Consider the following 23932-nt stretch of genomic DNA (forward strand, 5'->3'; position numbering starts at 1 on the left):
TTTATAGTAAATAAATTAATGCATACATGTGTGTGTTATCTGTACATTAACAGTAGGATTCTTTTGGATTAAAATGCATAACCCAAAAAGCTGTAAGGTAGCTGAGCAAGAAATAAAACAGGCTATGATGTCTACCTCAAAGATTGATTATTTCTGACAGGCATATAAAGCAGCTGGTAGACAGGATCATTACCCTTCTGGCAATAAGGAAACAGAGACAGTGCAGTTTAGGACATTTTCTAATGCTAGCAGAAGTACATACCTAGGAATTTTGAAGATAAGGATCTGTATTTGCTTCTGTTCAGATCATCGCAGCTGTGTAAGCTTGAGTGCGGATTCTGTAAGAGTGGTCTCAGTGCTTAAAAGCATGTTGATCATTCTCCAGTTTGGAATGTCACAGGAAGTCACATACATGTCAGAGGAAGAAATAATGAGAAGTTGTTGGTCACTCTGAGAAGCAAAGACTGGAGAAGGAAAATAGTCCTGTTTTAATTTCATATCTCAAGAAGTAATCAGGCTCCCTGTGCAGCCAGGACAAAGGTGGGGCAGAGAAAATCAGTCACCAAAATTTAGAGGTGCTTGGCCAAGAGTAGCTCTTCACCTGCACAGAAGAAAAATGCCAGCATATGGAACTGAGGGATGGTGCAACCTTAGGTGAAGGATGATTACCTTTCCCAGTCCCAGCAAATGAATGAGACTGGTTCCAGATCTAGAACTTTTGTGGCAAAGAAAGCTGAATGGAAAATATGCAACTTTCCAACTTACACCTCTGAACATACACATCCAATTTAATCTAAAAAGGGGTCAGGTTTGCTGTGTACATGAATTGCTGTTACAGTTTGCAAAGACTGTGTATGAATTAAATCATGGAGACTTTTTTTTTCTGAGGCAATGGTAGATCCAGCCAGGAGACTAGCTAGAAAAACACAAGGAGGAAAAGAAAATCTCAAACCCCTTGCGAATCATGTTTCTGAACTAAGAGTTTTGGTAGCAGAAAAGACAGAAAATTCCAGGTTGGGATATGTCTCTGAAGTGTCATAAGAAGTTAGATCTGCTGAAGTAACCATCAGGGAAACGTCTCTGAAGACAGTGTTTCTTTTTTTTTTTTTTCTAAATGATTTTTTCTAACTGGTTATTACTGGGTTTATTTTTATTTTTCAAGAAGGAAAATAAAATTATATTCTAGTAGTGAATAGGCTCATAAAGGAGAAAAGGGCTAGTAATTAATTTCAGTCAGGATTGTTGAGTGAATGATACCCTATGTAAGGGTGAGAGAAGTGCAAATCTGTATTTTCAAGCAGGAGCAGAAAGTCTAAAACCTTTTGACATGTATTAAAGGAAAACAGGAAGATGTTTGTGTAGAGGCTAGGCTATAGTTGAGATAAAATTATTAAATAAAAGAAAACAGAGCTACAGAACATACTTTTATGATAAAAGGATGTTTCTTGTTTACTAGAGCAGTCAGAACAGCTAAGTAAAATGTTTCCTTGGTGTTTTGAAAAATATAAAAGCTCTACTGGTAATATGAGCACTGAAATTAAGGAACACTTGATTAAGAGGATTAGAGATTTCTAGACACTGTGTTGAAAATCTTTTGATGAGGAAATATAGGAGCTTTAAGAAGTAAACCTTATTAAAGCAGATGTGTTAGAAGATCTGTTGAGGTAAGTGTACTTTACCTCAAAGGGCCTGTATTTTGTCTTCTGAAGAGAGTTGCAGAAACACCTTCTCAAAGGAACTTTTCAGCACAAAATAAGGTGCATATGGAAATCTTGTATTTCTGAAACAGCATTCTGACCTGGTTCCTGGTTCTGTTTTCTGCTTTCTTCTTCTCCCAAGGACCCTCTTCATCTTTTTCTGCACAAAGCAAAGCTGACCCTATAACTTTTATTGGATCTGATGTAGGGCAACAGACTATAAATTTATCATTCATGGAGAAGGTAAGCAAGAATGAGCAAGAATATTTAGGGGGATTATGGACAGTAATCTTTTCCCATTTTTCCTTTTTTTTTTTTCCCCCTTCTTTTTTCCCTAAAGCTTAATATGATGGGAGAGTCTCTGCAATCTTTTTGATGAACTTTCTGTTGCACCTTGACAATGTTTGAAAGAGGACCTCTTTTACTGTGAATTCTTCGAACTTACCTTGCTACCCCATCTCAGTTGTCTCTTGGGCACAATATACAGTATGGGCTGTATTTTGGTTTAGATGTTCCCCAGAGCTTTACAAATTAAAGAAATCAAACAATTGCCAGCAGAATAATTTTACGATGTATGATGTACCATTTTTATTTGTAAGGGTTACCGTTAACTACAAGGAGCTTCAAATGAATGATTTAATTTTTACAGAAATCATTCTATGTGATGGTGGAAAATGAAAAATTCCTTGGTTTTGAAGCCACTGTTTGAGGGTCTCACCCTAAAATTTCGTCAAGGGATTTCTTTGTTCAGCCACTCCAAAATTCATTATTTGCTATAGGAGTTACTGAAGGTGAAACTTGGCGTGAGCATTTGAAGGATTTAAAAGCACAGCATCCTGTAGATGAAATAGAGCAATAAAACCCGGCATGGTTACTGAATCAATATTATACCATTTCCTGTATGCTGAATTCCTTCATTTATGGTGAAAAATGCATCTGTTTACTTCTTATCTTCAGTAAATATCACACCTGTTTTTTCACCCCTCCTCTTTCCTCCTCCCTCTGTATCTCCTCCCCTGTGACAGAATCAATTGCATCAGTGGATAATATATAAAGAAGAGTTTTCAGTGGAGTTGCCCAGTCACCCACCTTAGCCACCATGGGGCTAAGAGTGGCCAGCCTTTTCATACTCTGGCTGGCTCTTTCCTATGCTCATGAAATAAGAAAAGGTAAGCTCTAGAAATGAAATAGTAGCAGACTGCCTCCTGGAAAAGAGGGGGAGAATTAAAATACCACTGCAGAGGTAGAAGGAGGCAGTGCATTTAAATAATGCACTTAAATAATGCAGTTTTAGGATGCTTTAAATTTCTTAAGCTTTCAAATACTGAGGCAGCATGACTCAGCCAACATAGGTTGGCTTTCTTTCTTTGGAGACATTAGTTCCTATATCTACTGCGTTTATATCTAGTTTGATGTGCTTGGAAAATATTTTCCATGTTACTTTTCTTTCGATGTGTTGAGTCTTTCCTAGGTTTGGCAACTACTTTGCAGAAAGCAACTGTAGAAGTTTGAGAGGTTCATTGTTACAGCAATGAGGGAGGTGGATGACTGTGCCTTCTGTTACTTGGAACAACATAAATTCTTTCTTCAAAAGGGAATGTAGTAACATTGGACAAAGCTAATTTTGCCATTTAGAACATTAATAATCCTGCTGTAAAAGCTCTAACTTCATTTGTTATCAACTTTGAGGTGTTAAAGTGAAACACTTACACTGAAAACAAAAAATTGTTTTTTAGTGGAATAGGTGATGAATTTTGTCCAGTGGTCAGGTTTGGGGTATTGAGCTTGGTCTGCTGTGTCCTGAAATCAGCAATGAGAGGAAAGCATTACCTTGCATTTGGTATCCCAGCTGTGAGCTCCAGAAGAATCTCTGTGCAGCCTTCCATCTGGGGAGAGAAGGATAGCAGCTTGTCTGGATGTATCTGGCATGATTGATACCATCAAAGCACAGTAAACCTAGAGGTTGTGTTAGCAGTTTTGCTTCCTCATAGTAAACAGTGCAAGAAAATCTTGTGAAAATGAGAGACATGTCAAGTTTCCCATGGATACTTAGCTTTTATGATTCACCCCTAATCTACAGTACCTGGAGATTTATTAGATATTGTGTTAACTTGTGTTATTAGTCAGTATAGATGGCTGGGAAGGGAATAAATCATCTTTAGTTTTGGCTGTTGCAAAAACTTTATTTTTCTTCCTATCATGGTTATATCTTCTGAAGAATTTCTATTCTGTAGTAATAGAAATCACTACTGCTTTTAGGAAAAGAAATAATTTCCTAAATCTCCTGTTGTGCACAAGTCCTTTCATAATACTTAAACTATTTGCCTTTTGGTAAATAGTGGTACTTTCTTGGTTTCCTAACTGGTTTTTTTTCTAGTACGTGTTGATCAGATAATTGATCAGGCTTGAAATCTGTGGAATCACCGTGCACATAATTGCAAGTGATTTCTACTGTAAAGTGGAACACTTACATTTTCTTACATTAGCTTGTTTACTGCACTTTTTTCATGTCTATTTCTTTTCATCACTTAACAGGAAGGACAAGAAACCACGGCCACTATGTCTGCAGCACTTGGGGAAACGACCATTTCAAAACCTTTGACGGAGACATCTACCAATTCCCTGGCGTTTGCGAGTATAATTTTGTTTCTGACTGCAGCGATTCTTACGCAGAGTTCTCTGTCCACATCCAGCGTGCTCTGAACAGCGATAACCACCCTGAAATCCAGTATATTCTGGTAAAAATCAAGGATATCACAGTGTACCTCAAACCAAAACTGGTTGTGGTGGATGGGCGAATGTAAGTATTTCAGAAAAATGTGCTGGGAAGATAAAAGCAGGATTGATTCTTTACACAGTTGTCTATATACCATTATGGTAACTTCTACAAAGCATTTCCACAATCCAAAAAAAAAAACCAAACCTTTTGAAATCCAGCATAAAATTGTTTTGGGGCGGTGCTTTAGTGTTAATTGTCATTCCTACACTTGCACAAGGGATTATTTAAATGAAAGTAAGGAAGAGGTGTTTAAGTGAATTGTTCTTCCAGTTGTGCAGGAAATAATGCAGGTCATGAGCCAGATCTTTCACTGGCATAAAATGACATAGCTTCATTTGTTTTGTGGCATCACCCTGAATTTACCTTAGCAGATGGTCTAGCAAATCCTGAAAAAAGAGATGCATTTTTCTGGGGTCTTTTCCTCTTGTTTTGTGACAGTAGAGTGGCAGTTTTTTTCTGATCTTCATAAATAATTCTTTAAGATCCAATGGCCATTTCTCAAGGGATTTTAACAGATATAACACAGGTCAAAATTTACACTAATTTATATGTGGCAATATGTGCTTTTTCACAGTAAGCAGCAGTGTTTTTCTCCTTCTGTAACATGGCTACACAAGAAACTAGTCCGACAGCATTACTGATGCCAAGTACTGTCTTAACCCAGTCTTTCCTATCATTAACCTAACCTTTCAGTGTGTATATATATACTCACTGAAACAAGTGAGGCAACTCATAAGTTAGGAAATAGGTCTGAAGATTCTGAAGAAACTGGCTATTAGTATGTTTTAGCATAATTTAAAAAAAAAAGAATCTATTTTATTGCCATTGTAGGACTTGGTTTAGCCGAGATTTCAACTTTTGCTCTAAAGTTTGGAAGCCACTACAATAAAAATATGTTCAAAGGTTGAAAATAGCATCCAGTTTCCCAAAGATCATACCAGAATGCATAAAAAAATGACAGAAATATTTAAAAAATACATTGTTTCCCCAACTTGAAAAAGCTTTTTATTGGGTACTTGGGTCTTGAACTCAATAAAAAGCAAGTTTAGAAATCCTTTAAAAATTGTTTCTTTTAAACCTCTTTTTGTCTTAGATAGTGTTCATAAAAAAATGGTTCACTTCTGAACAGGTTTTTGCTGCCTGAGGAATTTAGTTTTTTTAAAACTGAATTTTCCATATTGATCTTTAAATGATACATGATCCATTATCATGTAAAATAGCATTTCACAGTACTAAAATGAAAAGTGTAAAGTAGAAAAATGTATGAATTTGCCTTATGGTACCTGATCCACTGATTGAGTGAATGTCCTAGAATTAGAAAAAAAGATAAATATTCCATGCAGTGGTAGATTGAAGGTGAAAAGATGCCCAGTGTTTTATAATCCCTCTTGAAAAATGTAATCTCTCAAGAATTCATTGCCCAGAGGATGAACAATGCATTCAGAAGTAGAAATAATTGTTTCAGTGTTTGCACCTGGTATTTAGATGTGTAAATCATTTGGCCATGTTAAAAATGTGTGAGGTAAGTAATTGGAAAAATCCCAGTGACAGGAATTCTGGAGATAAAGCTCTCTCAGTCAAGAGACTAGTTAAGAGGAGATGTGCATACGCATGCATGAATCCTGATGGATAGCAATTATATTGACAAATCTGTAGAAAATGAGCCAGTTATTTTGACTGGATTTCACTTTACACTACTTCTGTTTGAACAGACTCTAGTTCTCTAGATTTTATAGGATGAGGCTGCTTGCCATAATCCCTTTATTGCTGAATGAAATTCAGCAGTTCAGTTTGATTTGTAAGACAGACATACAAAATCAGGAGAGAGATCTGGTGAATTGATTCTTTATCACACAAAAATATCTGTGCTCAACTCTCTGCAAAGTATGTTCTGTCACCATTCTGTCAACCAAAAACTAAGTAACTAACTACTGAAATAACTACTCAATTCCTCTTAAAATGCTCCTTTGTTTTCAAAATTTTGTTGGCAATCCCTGCATCTGCCTGTGCTTTTTGAACTCTTTTGAGGAGGAAGTTCTTTCCAAAGGAACAATCATTCTCTCTGAAAGGGCTATCAGATCTTTTGGTAAAGAAAAGCTTTCATTTATGTTGTAGCTTCCTTCATGGAAGTAAATTTTTAGTGAGTGTTTGAATATCCTCTGTTAATAGCACAATGATGATGGATTTTCCTTTGATTAAGTTGAAGACATCTGACATTTTGGTTTTTTCATCAAAGGACCTGTACCCTTGGGTAAGCTTTGCCTCTGAAATAGCTTTGCCTTTTAAAGGCAATGAGTTATTGTCCCAAGTGTCAGAGAGAGATATTTTATGCCTCATTAAAACAAGGCATCCTGTGCAGCCAGGATGAGGTAGTCAGAGACTGGTTTCTCTGTTCCTTAGGGTATTTGGCTTATTACAGACATTCATGTCAAACCTTATGTTTCTGAACTAATGTAAAATCTCTAATTTTCTTCCTAGTGTGAAGACACCTTACTACAGCTCTGGTCTGCTCATTGAGAGCAATGACATTTACACCAAAATTTATGCCAAATTAGGCATGGTTCTGATGTGGAATCAGCAGGATGCACTGATGGTATGTTTAATGAAAGAACTTTTTACTGTTATTTCCTGGGATATTTCTCTATCCCAGTAGGGGGGAAAAAAAAAGCAGGAAAAAAAAAGAGAATTCTTTTATATTTTTCCTCTTTCTTTCCATTACTTAGGTGGAGCTGGACAACAAATTTAATAACCTAACCTGTGGCCTCTGTGGGGATTACAATGGAATTCCAATCTACAATGAGTTTATCAAGGGAGGTGAGTCATTCTACCATATTGACAGTTGTCACAGAACATAGGGTGACAAGCATTGTACATAGAAGCATCACAGGAGAGCAAATTTCACTTGAGAGATTTCTATGATTGCTCCAGACTAAGCATCATGTTCCAGTGCTGCATTCCTGGTCTAAGGTTATTTTATTCCAGATGAATCTTATTGTTCTTTTCTCGACTAGCCTTCTTTTCTTTCTTCCCCTTTACATTTTCAAGCATGGTTAAACACAGTTCAGAGCAGATACTTGTGTCTGACATGTGTTTGACAGCATAGTAATTGTTTTCCTTAATCAGAAGAACCCCATGAATCAGATGCTCCTTGTGGTCAATTTTTGGGGCTCAGCAAGTTCTCCAAATTTTTTTCTCATAGATGCAAGCTACAATTCAATTACATATGGGAATTTGCAGAAGATCAGCAAACCCAATGCCAAATGTGAAGATCCAGATGAAACTCAGGCTCTTCCAAGCTGTAACGAGCATGTGAGTATTCCTGCTGGTGAACTTCACTTCCATGGACACATCCTTGTGCTACAGGGAGTTAGTTGCAAGGAGCTTGGAAGACTGTCCATTCCTGGGCAAATGATTACTTTTCCTTTCTTGAATAACTGTTCAGAAGACAACAGTTTTTATACAAGATAGGAAGTGACCAGAAGCTCAGATGTTTACAAATCTCTCAAACATTATTACTCTTTCTCCTTAGCGTGACGAGTGTGAGAGGCTGCTGACTTCCTCTGCATTTGCCGATTGTCGGTTCCGTCTTAATTTGGAAACGTACATCCAAGCCTGCATGCAGGACAAGTGTGCCTGTAGCGGCAGTGAGGACTCCTTCTGCATCTGCAGCACCATCTCTGAGTATTCTCGCCAGTGTTCGCACGCCGGTGGCCGGCCGGGTGAATGGAGGACGCAGAACTTTTGCCGTAAGCAACGATACAAATTTTACAAAGACCCAAATATTTCGTTGATGTAGAACCATGAAACATTTAAATTCATTACTTCTTTACAAAACCATTGGCGTATATTATAAATTTCATTCCAGGAGTACAGTAAGTTACATAATGTGTTCTCCCTCTTTTTTTTCTTCTATTACCCTTGTTATTAAGAAATCTTTTTCAGCAAGCAGATAATCAGTTCCCATTGTAAGACTGAGAGGGCTGATGCTGCTGATGACCGAGATAATTTGATCTGTTTGAAACCAAAAGAAATAAATGTATGAAACAGGGAAAGCACTTCAGAAATAGATGAACATGCTTTGCCAGGTGGAGTCTGGCTTGAGACATCACTGGCTTGAGAGGAATAGGGTATATGATCTGTGGTTTCTGAGGGATTATGGATATTCCACTCAAATAACTCCTGGTGTCTTTCTTATTCTTTCAGCCAAGACCTGTCCTGATACCATGGTCTATAGAGAAAGCAGCTCACCCTGCACGGATACTTGCTCACACTTGGACATCAGCAGCCTTTGTGAGGAACACTACATGGATGGTTGTTTCTGCCCTGAAGGCAAGTGTTATTCTACCTGTTGTGTGTGGAACAAAACCAAGAGCTCTGGCAAAGAAGATCATAGCTAAAATATTAAATATAGTCAAATTATATCTTAAAAATTAGTACTGCTCTCCTTATTTTCCCCTCTAGGAGAACATAACCATAAGATTTTTTTGAGGCAGTCATAATTGATTAATTAATCAATTATTTTATAGTTCGAACATATTAACACAATGACATGTAGTAAATCTGCTTTTCATTCTCAATAAGTGAACTTCTGATAATATATAGAAAATCAGCCTTTTTAGGTTGAATAATTCTGAGACAAAGGACATAATTTACCAGAGTGTCAATTAGGGACTGAGATTGAAATTCTCAGATTTACTGTCAGCCTTGGGAAAGATTACAATGATAGTCTTCAGAATATGCCAGAAGGACTGAAAATCTAAACATATAACATTCTGAGATCGTTCCTGTATACTTACAGTAAGCTTTTTTATCTATGTATAGTTCTATAAATGAATAGATTTGGATTTTCAAAGGTGGATAAAAGTGTTTTTCATGTGTCTTACATTACAAAAAGTAGAAACACTATTCTTCACAATTTTGACAGACTCAGCATGTGGCAAATTGAGAGTTTGTCCTCTGTGGAAATCGCTTGTTTCAAAAAGAGCTGGAATAGTTAATGTTGTGTTTTATAGGAACTGTGTATGATGATATTACTGGAAAAGGCTGTGTACCTGTTAGCCAATGCCACTGCAAACTCCTTGGAAAGCAGTATGCACCTGGAGAAAACATTTCCAATGAATGTGAAGAATGGTAAGGATCCTGGTTGTGAATAGGCTTTTCTTTGAATGATTGTAAGTGGGTCGGTGTTCTTCAAATTTCCACTTGATCATAAGAGACATCCTGAAAACATTCTGAACCTGATGTTTATGTTGCATGTCTGTAGAATCAAATTTCTGAAAAGTTTTCTTGAATCTGTGGAATATGCCAGGGCAAATCTTAAGGAAATGGTCAAAGATACAGTTTTAAACAACCTGGGGATATCTTGCTGTTTGCTAGGTATACTGATGCTTTCAGTGCTCTCAGCTCCTGTAATACCTACGAGCATTTTTTTTTTATTATTTGTCTGTTTATAGCACCTGTAATTCAGGCAGATGGACGTGCAAAGATTTACCTTGTCCAGGCACATGTTCAGTGGAAGGAGGTTCCCATATTAGGACCTTTGATGGGAAGAAATACACCTTCCATGGAGACTGTTACTATGTATTGGCCAAGGTACTGTGTACTGTAGGGCTGTTCTCTTGTAGAGTATATACTAGTGTCTGTGGGCTGATATGTAACAACTGTGAGTTATTGTTTTGTTTCATGGGGGTAAGGGAAGCAGAAATGCTCTAAGTTGTGCTATAAAGTTCAGGGTTGGCTGTAATAGCCCTAGAGGGAAGCTGGGGACTTATTGCAATGGGTGATTAACTCAGTCTGATAGCTATGCTGTCATTATCCAGTGGAGTCCTTTGTGTATCAAAAAGTCACTCTGGCTACATGTAAACTGCAAAAATTGGCAGATCTCAGGATCAGAAATTCTCAGTCAGTTCTGTAATAGCTGTTTCTCTGTCTGAGTATTGAAGTCAGCTAGGGAAATGAGGTAGGCAGCTATTTCATTCATCTGTCCCCAAAATATCTAGTGCCTGTTCTTCTAGAGAATGGCAAAAATCTTGTTGAACTAGAAACCATGGCTCTGAATTTGTTTGAAAGAATGTTCAGCTGTAAGAGCTAGTGCTGACATGGTGGTCTTAATAGCTAAGGTCTGTAGCAAAGTTATTGTGACAGATAAATTTAGTTTTTGTTTGGAAGTAATCTCGTGAGATTTTTTGATTGGACTAATGGACATTTATTTCCCTGTAATTGTAGGATACTGCAAATGACAGTTATGCTCTCCTGGCAGAGCTGACTCCCTGTGGCTCCACAGACAGGCAGACCTGCTTGAAGACTGTTGTGCTGTTAGTGGATAACAAAAAAAATGTAAGTTTTGTTCTATGGGTTCTGCTAGATATGTTGAAAATCAGCATATTTCCCTTATTGTGGAGGAACAGTTAATTCTTCTGGAGTTGTTATTGTGGATAGATAAGGCACCTCAGACAGGCTAAAGAACAACTCAGATTTCTGCCTTGAGAATCCAAAATAGACCTAAACTTAACAAAAGGTGAAATTCAAAACAGCTGACATTTTCCCCTCTTCACTCCTCTCCTCTGTGCTATATGATTATTCTCACAGTATTCCAGATATCTGGAAGCAAGAATCCCATTCTTCTTCCCCTCACAGTATTTTACTTTATTCAGATATAGTTTTATAGATATTTTTCAGAAGAAATCCTATCTTTGAATGTTGATACAATGCAACCGTCTCAAATATTCAATTTAGTATTCTGTTTGGTTGTGGTAATATATAGATTATATTTATCCATAATTTTACACACATGTACACATAATTTTCCTCATGTATTTCTGGACTTCAATGTCTTTGCCAGCATAAGTAGAACAAAAGAAAACTGAATCAGAAACCAATAATTTTATGTTTCTGTGTGTACAGACTAGCATTTTATGAGGAAGTTTAATAAACTGCTTTCTGACCATGCTGGAATCATGCTAAACCATTTCACTGAAGCTGTGGCACATGCTTTTATAAGGATTAGGAACTTGCTACAGATCCTGGAGACCTAATATTTTCTTTTACTTGCTGAAACCAAAGTGCCCAATATAAATGAGTTTTTCATATATTTCATATATTTCATATATTTCATTACTGTTGTAGGCAGATGTGAGCAAAACACTGAATAGCAAGACAAAACTGTACTTGTATCCTACAGGTCTGCTGCCATTTAAATTTTCAGATGGTTTCTTCTTTTCAAAAATTTAAAGTTCTAGTCACAGCCTAAATGTGCAAAAGACCTTTATTGTTAATTTCCCTTTTATTAGTTCCTTTTCCTCTCAGTACTTGGAACCTCACTGATTCTATTTGCCATCGTACAGGTGGTGGTTTTCAGATCCGATGGCAGCGTGCTACTGAATGAGATGACAGTGAATGTGCCTCATGTGTCAGGTAAGTGACACAGCCTTGTATGTCCAGTCACACCTGACTTCTCATGTAGGAATTTTTTTTCCTAGGCAAAAGTGGAAGAGTGGCATAGGAGATTTATTCAGATTTGGTAACAAGTTGGGGATGAATGTGATTTAATAGACATCTGAGGATTTAATGGAATCACTGCCTCTGTATAGAGTGGATGACTGAAAAAAGGTCCTTTCACTTTTTTCGTACCTCTTGAACATACTTTGGCACGTAGCTTGGGAAAGAGGAATTACCATGACGGAAAGTTAAAGCAGATAATTTACCTTGCCTGTGAAGAGAGGTATTTAGCACTTTCCAAATTTGGCTACATGGTGTGGGTATGCCATTTGGTTCTGATGCCAGAGAAGAGTCACTACAGGTAATCAGCATTTTAAATTAGTGAAGACCATCATCATATCTAGTAGGCCAGTGATTTTTAAAGGAAAAAAATTATTAATTTGATCCTGGTCTCAGAGTTTTTATGACAGGTGATACCTTAGAATCTAATAAAAAGTATTTCTTCTGGCAGCTTGTGTGTGTATTTATTGCACAGTTCATGTTTTGTTTTTCAGCCAGCTTCTCAGTATTCCAGCCATCTTCCAACTACCTTGTTGTACAAACACCTTTCGAGCTTCAGGTGCAGATCCAGCTGCTTCCAGTCATGCAACTGTTTGTGACTGTGGATCAATCAGCTGAAGGAAAAATTCAAGGCAAGTGTCTATGCAAAGAGGAAGCAAAGTCATGCTGTTCCGCAGCTTAAGATTCGTGTACTCTTTACATGAGAGATAACTCATGCTACTTGTTGATTCAAGAAGAGGAAACTGAAAGCAGAAACCAAATCATTGAAAGCAAATGGACTCAAGCAAACTAGAAATGTGCTTTTAGTTTTTCACATTGAAATGATCTATCACTCTAGTGCCAGTACACAGATATTTCTTAGAATATTCCTTACTTCTATATTCAGTTTAATTTTAACTATACACAAAAACAGGTTTTTGGTGCCTTTTGTGTTTTCAATATCATCAGAAAGCGTAAAATTACAGGTTGAGGTGGTAATCTCCTGAGGCAGAGATATCTTCATGAAGACTATTCTTCTCAAGAGGTTGAAGATTTAAAATAGGCCTCCTAAAACTTCAGTATTTGTCATTTGCATCAATATTGAGGTGGAATAATCAGCTGTATGAACTTCTGTTTCTAATGTTTGTGACCAGTTGTCCCTTTTCTTTGACCTTTTATTACGAGAATGAGTAATGATTATGTAAAATTTTTACCTTCTTTTCCAATAGGTCTTTGTGGAAACTTTAATGGAATGGAAGGTGATGATTTTAAAACAACCAGTGGGCTGGTAGAAGCTACAGGATCTGCCTTTGCGAACACATGGAAAGCTCAGTCCATCTGTACAGACCAGGCAGAAAAGCTGGAAGACCCTTGCAGCCTCAGCATTGAAAGTGGTAAGTAGATGAATGTCAGATGGTTGGCTTTTGCCAGAATGAGCAGTGTTTGCTGGATATTACTGCAACAAACAGTAATTTTTAGATTAATATCTGCACGTATGTTCACATACAAGCACTCATTTCCCATCAAACTGAAGTGAAAGTTTAAGGGGTGATTGTAGAAGGGTCCTGAGCCGGAAGATAGGGAAGCAAGATCGTTAATTTATATTATTTGTAAAGGCGCTTGTATTTCCTAGTATTGTTTATCCTTATGTTTAACTTAGCTTCAGGGTACTCAAATGGAAAGGGCTGTCACAATTCTATGTAAACCAGTTACAGCAGTGGGATACAGGTTTTGATTTTATTATTACATGTTTCTGAATCAAAGAACAGAAATATATGTGCAATGATTGCATGTAGTTTCTTCACTCCCCAAAATGCACAGTTTTCTAATTTGTATTGTTGCACTGCTTTTATCTGTCAGCGTAACTAGACGTGGCACAAGCGAGATAGGGAAATGTGATGAATTTCTCTTTTTTTCCCAGCAAATTATGCTGAGCATTGGTGTTCTTTGCTGAAAAACCCAGAAGGTCCTTTTGCAACATGTCACTTAGTCATTGATCCTTCAGAATACTATAAGGTATTGAATCTTGCACGCTTTTTAGTACTGCATTATTTCACATGGTTAACTGTAGACATTTAACATTGTTCAAATGTTTGAGACATTACCCAGTAGCTTGCCCATAAGTGGTGGTGAACTCTTTGCATTGATTGACTCAAGCAGCGTAGCATGCATATAAAGTATCTCCTCTGACAAGATTCTTACAGGGTGCTGCTGAAGTTTGCTTTCTTATGTTTTGTATTTAATGAACATTTTTATTGGATTGGATATTTGAACTGAAAAGAAGATTCAAGAGATACAAATGTGCACTGACTACCCTTAAACATTAGCTGCTATAAAGTCATGAAAAAAAAGTTTCCTATATATTGGTTGGAATGTAATACCAAATCATTTTCACGTCAGAATCTCCTGAATTGTTTTCCCCTCTGCTCGTCATTGTAGAGCATAAGTGAGGCTTACCTGAGGAAAAAGAAGAAATACCTAAGTTATTTCTTATACTTGGAACTCAGTCTGAGCTCAAATGTTGTGAAGATCTTCAAAGATCTGGTTAATATTTTGCCATTATGATTTCTAATTTTTGTGGATCTCTGCATTTCTAATTTGTAACTGAGAAAGAACAGTATCAATATCCTTTGAAAAAGGTGTTGTCAGGAGGCTGGGTATTTTTTAAAAGTTCAAGAGGCTTGGCTTAGGTTAGAGTTTGCATCCAAACATTTTCATTGTGTATGAAATGAAGCAGCACTTTCAGTCTCTGGTCTTTGTCCATTCCTTCCATTGTTCTCTGGTCATGGGAGTTAATAAACAACATCAGGAAAAGTACACAAGATATTTTGTAGCAACCCAGTTGCAATTGCCCATTGGTTTCCTGTGAGTTTACTGACCCTTTCATTCTTTTTTTCAGAAATGTAAATATGACACATGCCTCTGTGAAGATAATGAAGAATGCTTGTGTGCTGCCCTGTCCTCTTATTCGAGAGCCTGTGCTTTCAAAGGAATCATACTGGAAGGCTGGAGAGACAGTGTCTGCAGTAAGTAGTGGAACTGTAATCCCTGTGGAATTAATTAGCCACGAGAAACAAGGAGGCTCTCTCTGAATTTGGTTGTTAGTGATCTCAATGTTAAGGGATTTGGAGTATCTTAGAAAGGTCTAATGGACCTAAAAGAGACAATGTTTATAATGTTTACTAATTCCTGTTATATTCTTTAGCTGTAATTTGTTCATGATATATTTAAAAGTAGAGAGCATTATTTTTCACTTTCACCTTCTTTCCCTAGTTTAAGTAATAATCTCATTTCTTTGATTAATGGAATCCCAGCCATCAAGGCTTTTATGTTGCCTTTGTTTATCAATGTCTTTGTTTATCATCATGCTAGCTTTTCATCAACAGTGTGGTATTGTTGAGACTAGGAGCTTATTATATTGTGCTCTCTCTCTGATTATCAGTATGTGAAATAAATAGAGCTATGAAAGAAACTATTAGTAACAGTTAAAAATAAGTCTTCGACTGGTGAAGTTAGGTTAGTGTTACTTGTCACTTCTTATATTTTTGTACTTTAATAAAATCTAAGGGAATGTTTTTATCATTACATACTGCACAACCAAGGAAACCAAAATGGAAATGTCAAGGCTAAATTGTCCATCCTGCATCTCTTATTTATCATTTTATTTATTTTCCCTCCAGGCAGTGAAGTGTCTGCCTGTCAAGGAAATCAAGTCTTCCTTTACAACATTACAAGGTGCGAGCAAACCTGTCGTTCCCTTGCTGATGGTGAAAAGTACTGCTTGCAAGACTTTGCTCCTGTGGATGGCTGTGGCTGCCCATCTGATACATACCTGGATAAACAGGATAACTGTGTGCCCATCTCTGAGTGCCCATGTTATTACAAGGGATCATACCTGGAACCTGGGGAATATTTTACAAAAGATGGAGACCGCTGGTATGTTTTATTGTGGCTTCTTGTTTGTTGGGATAAAAGGCTTTAAAAAAATTGCTTATTTGGTGTAAGGTGCTTAACTTTTTTGGTACTTAATGAACATTTGTAATACATTTCACAATATCTTCATGCCAAGCAAAGTATTATGCTTTTGCAATTTAATTTATCAATAATTGAGAAGTGCAGCTTGCTTTGGAGGCCTTCACAGGTAAACATTACTTTGAAGCTGCACTGTTAATAGGGCTTTGTTAAGCAGAGGTGTGAAAAGAAGAAAAAAGGCCAACTAAATGTTATGTTACTGTTTCCTTTTCTGGCAAAGACAGATCACTTGTGTTTTCTGTGGGAGGAAGATCCCCTTGATATGTATTTAGTATAGCATAGGCTTTTGAAAACAACTTTCACGATTCTGTTGTATTTTGCCACGAACCTTGGCAATTGTTTGCTGCCTGAGTCATTGGTGCAAACTGTTATTACCTTCTCTCGCCTAGGAGAAGAAGCATACAGGCCAACAAATTTGCAGCATGTGACTTGAATAGGCATGAAAATACACTGTGTATCCAAATGAAGTCTTTGATTTAAATTCTCATTCTTATCTGTTTCATTATTATCTATTTCCTGAGCCATCAAAAACTGCAATATTAAGGATTAATAAAGTGGCTGTTACTCCTTAAAACACAACCTTTCTGTGCATTAGACCTAAAATCTTGCTACACTTTTTCTCCAAGTGAAAATTCGTGACTGTGTTTCAATAGAATTGACTTGAAATATCAGTAGAAATTATGCAGAACATCTTTGATAAATACTCTCAAATTTATATAAACCAATCCTTAGACTTAAGTTGAAGACACTGAGCTTGTTTGTTTTTTTTTTAATTTCTACTTACTTCACTTTTTTAGTGTTTGCCGAAATGCAAAGGTCCAGTGTACCTCAGTGAAAATGAGAATGAAAAGTAAGTGACATTCTATAAAGTAAAATAAAATGAAAACCGTAACCAACCTTCAAAAACAAACTACTTTCCTTTTGAATTCTCCACTTACTTGTTTTATATGTTTTTTTTCTATGTAAAACATTGCATATTTTCACTTTGTTCTCTCTTCACTGAGCCTCTTTTTTTTCAAAAGGATAGAGCATGTGCTGAGATTTCTGTCTCAGTAACTACCATATTTCACTCACATTTCTTTTGCCTTTTCTTGACTGATCTAAACCAACAATATACCTTTCAGGTGTAGAAGAATGTTCTTCTAACAAGACATTCTTTGACTGCGATGCATCCTCAAAATGGACTTCACAAACACCTGTACAACTTAGCTGTCATACCCCTCAAGCAAATCATGTATGTATTCAAGTTTTCTTCAGGTCATGTTTTCTTTATTCTGTATTCTCTAAATGACAGAGTGCTACATAGAAAATACAGCTGTAACTAACAGTTTATTTCTCTTTGGTTTAAATCTTCCGTTTTTTCTCCCCAATGATGTTAATCTGTTGCCATTTTCATGATGAATCCCCTTATAGTTTCCCTCTCCTCTTTCTTTTTACTGTGTCTTCAGTAGAGTTGTAACTCCCAAGGGAAATAGGATTTGGGTTCTTAGACAACCAAAATAGAAAAGAAAAACATTACCAACCTAGAAAGAAGAACCTTATAAAACTAATAAATATTAGGCTATTTGGTTATAAATGCAGTTTTTAAAGTGTGCTTGTGAAGAAGTGGAATTAAAATGCAGTACATTATCATAAGGTAACCGTTTCTCCTTATATTCTTTAGTTCCAGACAGAGTGTGTCTCAGGCTGTGTGTGTCCTGAAGGTCTATTTGATGATGGCAGAGGAGGCTGTGTTGAGGAGAAGGACTGCCCATGCGTTCATAACAACGAGTGGTATTCTTCTGGACAGAAGATAACAGTGGACTGCAACACCTGGTAAATTATAATTTTGAACTCTCTTCTAGAATATATTCTATGCCATGTATTAATAGTCATGTCTAGGCTTATGTGTTACAGTGGCTGCAAAAACTGCAACTATCATCTTTTATTTTCAGGAATATTTATTGCTATCTGAGGAAACACAGATTCTGCTGAAAATACTGGGGCAGTATCTACCTCTGTTTTCAGTAGGCATCTGGTGTTGGGAAAATGCACTCATGTTTTAAATATAAATGTTATCTAAAGATCTAAAGATCTTTAGCTGACCAGAGTTAAAAATCACGTTATAAGCTTAAAACCAGGCAAAACTGCTGAAATTGAGACTTGGATATTTTGCACATTATCATATTGTATTAGGCAGTTGCTTGGTTTGTTTTGCAGTTTTCCAAATGGCGCACTCTTGGTGATACCTAAAAATTCAACTTCTCTGCTCTTTTCTAGTACCTGCCAAAAAGGGGTTTGGAGCTGCACTGCCAATGCGTGCCATGGGAGTTGTATGATATATGGAAGTGGCCATTATATCACTTTTGATGGAAAATTCTATGACTTTGATGGGAATTGTGAATATGTGGCTATTCAGGTAATGCTCATCAGGAGGGCTGAAATGGCATTTGATTGCCTTGAAGATCTGCTTTCCTCTTTGGTTTTGTCATTCTTTATTGTCTGCCATCACTTTTCCTGAGGTGTTCACACATTCTGCTGGAAGAAATTGTGTATTTCCAGTACAGGCAGGCTGTGTGAATGTCACTTTTTCTTCTCATATAGTGGTCATAAACTATATGTAACAGAACTGTTTTATAGTGAGAGCTAACAGCTCCTTATCAGTTGCAAAATAAATCCAAATTCTAAGTTTAGAAACCAAAGATACTTATATTTAAAAATATATTTGTCAGTTTGTTTTATTGTCCTACTTGCTTTCCCAGGTCAAGACACTGTTTATATGTATGCAGAGAAATCTGTGTATGTGATTGTGAGTCTGTAAAAACATACGTATATAGGATCTCACATTTGAAGCAGCAGTAATGATTTGTACATTGTGAAGACTTAAATGATTGTAATTATTATGACATTGAACTAAAATGAAATATTCTACCTAATTTTCTCATGCCTATTTTTTTCTTTTTCAATAGGATTTTTGTGGTGACAAAAATTCCAGCGGCTCATTCAGCATCATCACAGAGAATGTCCCTTGTGGAACTACAGGAGTCACCTGCTCAAAAGCTATCAAAATGTTCCTAGGGGTGAGTAATGATACTCAATGAGTATATATCAGTATTCAAGTATTACCAGAAAATAATGCTCCAAAGCCACATCCCTAAAAGCAGCTGTAACCAGTGTTAGAGGCCATATCAAATTGATCTGTAAAGGTGTAGATTCTCAGGTGATTAAACCTCTCACAAACACAAGTGCTACACCACTCGTCATCTTGCAAAGTCATCCCAGACTTTGAGCTATTAGTGTCAGAATGAATTGTATTGTTATGAGTGTCTAATATTTTCTCTCATCATAAAAGTTACTGTTACAATATTTCTCCTTTTATCTTTCAGAAAACTGAACTGAAATTGGAGAACAAAGAGTACAAAGAAATTCAGCGAGATGTTGGTGATGATGTGCTTTATTGGAACAGGACAGTAGGCCTCTACCTCGTTATTGAGGCTAGCAATGGTGTGATGCTTATCTGGGATAAGAAGACTACTGTTTTCATCAAGCTGAGCCCCGATTACAAAGTTAGGACCTGTCTGTCTTTTTCTGAAGTAGTATTACGAATAGATAAGGAAACATTAATATTCTTTTATTCTGACTCCCTGTTTAGTTTCTATGTCCTCTTCACATTGATTAGCTTGCATTATTACTACCACAGCTTGCAGAGGTGCTGCTGGGGTTTCTTACAGTCTATCACAATGCATTGCAGAGAATGCATAGGATATTATTGCAGTAGAGCTAAACATCTAACACACTCTGAGTTTGTGAACGTTGATAGCCAACCATCTGAAGTAATTTAGGGATGCAAATTGACAGGACAAGCACTTGGAAACCTACATGCAATCTCAACCCTGTATTAAAACCAAACTCCCTATGGAGATGGTTCTGGTTTCTGAAGATCAGCATGCTGAATTGGAGAGTATTGAGGCATTGTATATACAGGGATGTGCTATATCTTGAGAGGCTGATGGACCTTAAATAGCACTACCAAAAATTCGCTACTGAGGGTAGATTGTGAAGTGCTTTCTTTCAAGTAAAAGGGGTCCCTGTAATTTCTTTTCCATGGATGAGGAAATAGCATCATTATGTTAGAAGCTTTTTAAAAAACCAGTTTTGAGCTGAATTGAATTACCTCAGACTTATATTAATAGCTGAGCTATGATAAATTGAGAAGAATGGAAAATAAATTAATTCTTCTCAGCTGAAAAAGGCTTGACCACTCTTTAGTGTTTTAAGTGGATATGGAGACAGAGATATGGAATGTATACACTAGATGTAATTGGTTTCAAGGAGGTAAGACACAGCAGCTGAATAGTTTGCTGAGTACACAGACAAATAAAAATTTATTTTCTGTACAAATGATTTGGGAGTAAAGATGAAAGTGATCATTTATACAGACAGTCAGCTCTAATTTTTAATGTCAGTGTTTTGCTCTTACTTTACCAGCACCTGTTTCTCACTTCCATGGTATGTTTAAAAACTGTGGATATGTCAATTTTCTTTTCAAGGGCAAAGTGTGTGGTCTGTGTGGCAACTTCGATGACAAGTCAAACAATGACTTTATAACAAGGAGCGGACTGCAGGAGACCAATGCTCTGAACTTCGGGAATTCCTGGAAACAGTCTCCCATGTGCCCAGATGTCACACAAGAGATTAAACCTTGTGATTTGAAGCCACATCGGAAGTCCTGGGCAGAGAAAGAATGCAGCATCATCCTGAGTGAAGTCTTCAAAATTTGTCATTCCAAGGTTTGTAGAAGGAAGTAGATGATGGGACAGCACAGTGCATTTCTGTTACTGCAGCAGCAGAGAGACCATGAAAACTTAATGAAGAGATGGTTATTATGAATTAATGAATAGAGGGATCTTTAATTAAGTCTTCAGTACAGCTACAGGTGTTAGCACATTTCACCTAGCCTTAGTCAAAGTGGGCTGAGCCTCTGTGGTAGTGGGACTGTGTCAGTAGTGGTGGCAGCCCCAGCCGTACAAACCCATATTCATCACCACAGTTTCACTGCTACTGCTTTGCAAGTCAGCTTCATACATCTACCCTATCTACGTCATGTTTGCTGCAGTTGCACCACCTCTTGTTGAGAGACAGTCAGTATTATAAGTTCTGAAAGGCCTTACAATCATCAGACCCATCTCCTGACAGAAATGCATACTATACTTGAAAGGGTGCTGGTGAAGAGTCTACTGCTTCTTGTAGTATTCAGTCCACAGAAAGGATCTCCTTGGAGACCACTGATATCATGCAGTTTAGACAGGCAGCTGCTGGTACTGTGCCTGCAAATGGCCATAGCATACACAGTTTGTTCTTAACTCATAGTAGAAAAGTCACAAATAGTTGTCAATTTATTTAACTTATTATATGTTTCTACTTCAGCAGCTAAAATCCAGTCTAAATTTCTCCTCTTGCAGTCCCAAGCAAAAAAATGCCTTGCTAATTTGTCATTAGATAAACTCTAAATACTGACAAGCACAAAATTATCTGCTTCATATTTGCTGTATAGAGCAGCCTTTCTGACATTGCTCACCACTTGGTTGGCAAAGATTGCTGGAAGATAAGAATTCACTGGCATCAATTCAACTTGGATTTGAGAGCACTAAAATGGAACTCTTAGCAAATGTGGGCACTGTCAAGGACTCTTATTTTTTTCAGTCATAGCAAATTATGAAGGTGCTGTATTTTTTAAGTCTATTATTACCCAAAATATATTGAGCAGCCTATAAATGTTTGTTTGTGATTTGGTAATTCTTAGAAACAGTCTCACTTCTACTCAGCTAAATTCCCATGTCTCAAGAGCTCTCAAACTTATTTGAAAACTAATTTGGAGATGAACTGGGGCATCATTTCTTTCCCCAACAGGTGGACCCAGTTCCTTTCTATGATGCTTGTGTTCATGATGCCTGCTCTTGTGACAGCGGTGGAGATTGTGAGTGCTTCTGTTCTGCAGTTGCTGCTTATGCCCAAGAATGTACCAAGGTTGAGGCCTGTGTTTTCTGGAGAACTCCTGATATATGCCGTGAGTAACAGCTAAACAAAAATGTATCTTTCTAGCTGCTGTCAAAAAGTCAGTCAAATAAATAATTAATACTATTGCTGTAAGGTCATGCTGCCTACACAATGAAATTTATTTTCACAGCATATCAGGGAACAAACAGGACTAGTAAATCTGTATATTTCAATTGTCTTTTTTTCAGCCTGGCTTCTTTCTTTTTCCCCTTTTCCCATTTTCACTTTTTCCTCTTTCCCCTTTCCCCTTTCTCACTTTTCCACTTTTCTCTTTTTGGTTTTCCTTTCTGTTTAAAGTCATCCTTCCAATTGATAGTTGGTGAACTGCAACTCCCATTATCTTTTTCCTTTCTCATTTCTTCAAATCATGCAGAATTTGATTTTAGCAAAAAGCATGTAGCACTCTTGTGTAGATGAACCTAATTAATGTTGTGAACAATGTAAGATAGTACTTAAATTAATTTTATTACCCAAAAAGTACTCAAATCAAAATTTTGAGAATGGCAGAAATATAAAATTTTTTAATTTTAAAAATTAATTCTGTTTTAGAATTAGGGCTAATTGTTGTTTTTCAGTGTGAGAAGTCAGTGAAAAAAAAATTATAAGTTTCAGTCAACTCTGATATATTATGTTAGTAAAAGCTCCTTTGTCCATAGTCATCTAAGCCGAATTTAAGCTGTATCCATAATGACTCATATGCTTGCTCTTGGCCTGGTGCAGGTGACTCACAGCCCATGTGATACAGCAAGATGGAACTATTTTGTATATACTGCAAAAATTTTTAAGAGTTTGCTAGTAGAAATCTTGGGCACCAGAGTTTTGCTGTACCCTAAGTTTAAGCATAGTAGCAGAAAGTCCAGGTCCTATACCTCAAGAGAAATTTTGCTGGCTTAACATGTAAATTTATTTATCTTGTGCCTTTAAAGACCTGATCAGAACTGCATTTGGACAACCCTGTTTTTAATCAGCTTCTCTTTTTTCCCATCAGCAATATTTTGTGACTACTACAACCCTCGCGATGAGTGTGAGTGGCACTATGAGCCTTGTGGCAGTAACATCACAACCTGCAGGATGATTAATAATGTCAGCACCAACTTTACAGTACCATACCTGGAAGGTAATAAATTCCTTGTCATTTCTGTATTCTGTTTTGTATAACTTTGTGTACCTTTTAATGAGTATGGAATAATCAGTCAGCCTGATGAGATGTTCCTAAATCTGCTACGTTGAATTTGTCTCCAGTCTTACATAAATGTTTCCTATCATGGAATTTATTATTTATTAACATCAGTGGGTGATAGTTAAAATGCTGTCAGCTATAAAACTGAGTCTCTGCTTGGGTAATATCCTCATACATGCAAGATTATTACACCATGGTTTTTTTGCCTCCCTTCTTAAGGTATTTCAGGGAAGGAAAAATCTTTTATATGGCAAAAAAGCAAGTTACTGATAATTGGGGTTTTTTAACCTTATATATGCATCAACTTATAACCTTATTTATGTATCAGATCATCTTGATTTTACTGGATTAATGTGCAGCATTCTCCTACCTTTACCCTGAAAAATATCTTTGATATCAGACACACAGATGCTGCTGTATATTGGATTCTTATCGGAGATTCTATTTCATTTGTAGATGCCATATTAGTAGGTGAAAGTCCTTGTGCTTGACAACTGAAAAGGAATTTCATGTTATAGTGACTGCAATGATCCAAGAATGTGAATGACTTTACAAATGTCTTCTGTTTTACCACATGGTAAAGCTGGAGAAAACAGTCACATTTTTGGCTACGCAGTCTTTTGGTCTGGACTGAAAGCACTTATCTCTTAAAAAGAAATGCCTCAAGCTTGACTTTGCTTTGAACTGCTAGTAAAAAAATGAAAAGAAAAAAAGCCACAAAACAAAACCCAA

The 23932-nt window shown here is 36.8% G+C and overlaps 1 protein-coding gene across 1 annotated transcript in view; it reads left to right on the plus strand.

Annotated features, from left to right (window-relative positions):
* Positions 1–2796: 2796 nt before the first annotated feature.
* Positions 2797–23932, plus strand: part of MUC2 (mucin 2, oligomeric mucus/gel-forming) — a 49434-nt gene continuing 28298 nt past the window's right edge. The window contains exons 1-25 of the mRNA XM_017809445.1: positions 2797–2866; positions 4233–4497; positions 6955–7069; positions 7200–7290; positions 7676–7785; positions 8006–8222; positions 8680–8805; positions 9489–9606; positions 9930–10068; positions 10702–10812; positions 11820–11889; positions 12468–12605; positions 13182–13346; positions 13874–13968; positions 14852–14982; positions 15637–15888; positions 16782–16834; positions 17109–17218; positions 17648–17799; positions 18244–18382; positions 18933–19043; positions 19350–19529; positions 20514–20753; positions 21874–22030; positions 23009–23137. Coding sequence (XP_017664934.1) covers positions 2797–2866; positions 4233–4497; positions 6955–7069; positions 7200–7290; positions 7676–7785; positions 8006–8222; positions 8680–8805; positions 9489–9606; positions 9930–10068; positions 10702–10812; positions 11820–11889; positions 12468–12605; positions 13182–13346; positions 13874–13968; positions 14852–14982; positions 15637–15888; positions 16782–16834; positions 17109–17218; positions 17648–17799; positions 18244–18382; positions 18933–19043; positions 19350–19529; positions 20514–20753; positions 21874–22030; positions 23009–23137 — 3484 coding nt within the window. The remainder of the gene's footprint in view (positions 2867–4232; positions 4498–6954; positions 7070–7199; positions 7291–7675; positions 7786–8005; positions 8223–8679; positions 8806–9488; positions 9607–9929; positions 10069–10701; positions 10813–11819; positions 11890–12467; positions 12606–13181; positions 13347–13873; positions 13969–14851; positions 14983–15636; positions 15889–16781; positions 16835–17108; positions 17219–17647; positions 17800–18243; positions 18383–18932; positions 19044–19349; positions 19530–20513; positions 20754–21873; positions 22031–23008; positions 23138–23932) is intronic.

This window comes from Lepidothrix coronata, unplaced genomic scaffold, assembly GCF_001604755.1.
Source record: "Lepidothrix coronata isolate B3197 unplaced genomic scaffold, Lepidothrix_coronata-1.0 Scaffold1, whole genome shotgun sequence".
In the NCBI taxonomy this organism is placed as follows: Eukaryota; Metazoa; Chordata; class Aves; order Passeriformes; family Pipridae; genus Lepidothrix; species Lepidothrix coronata.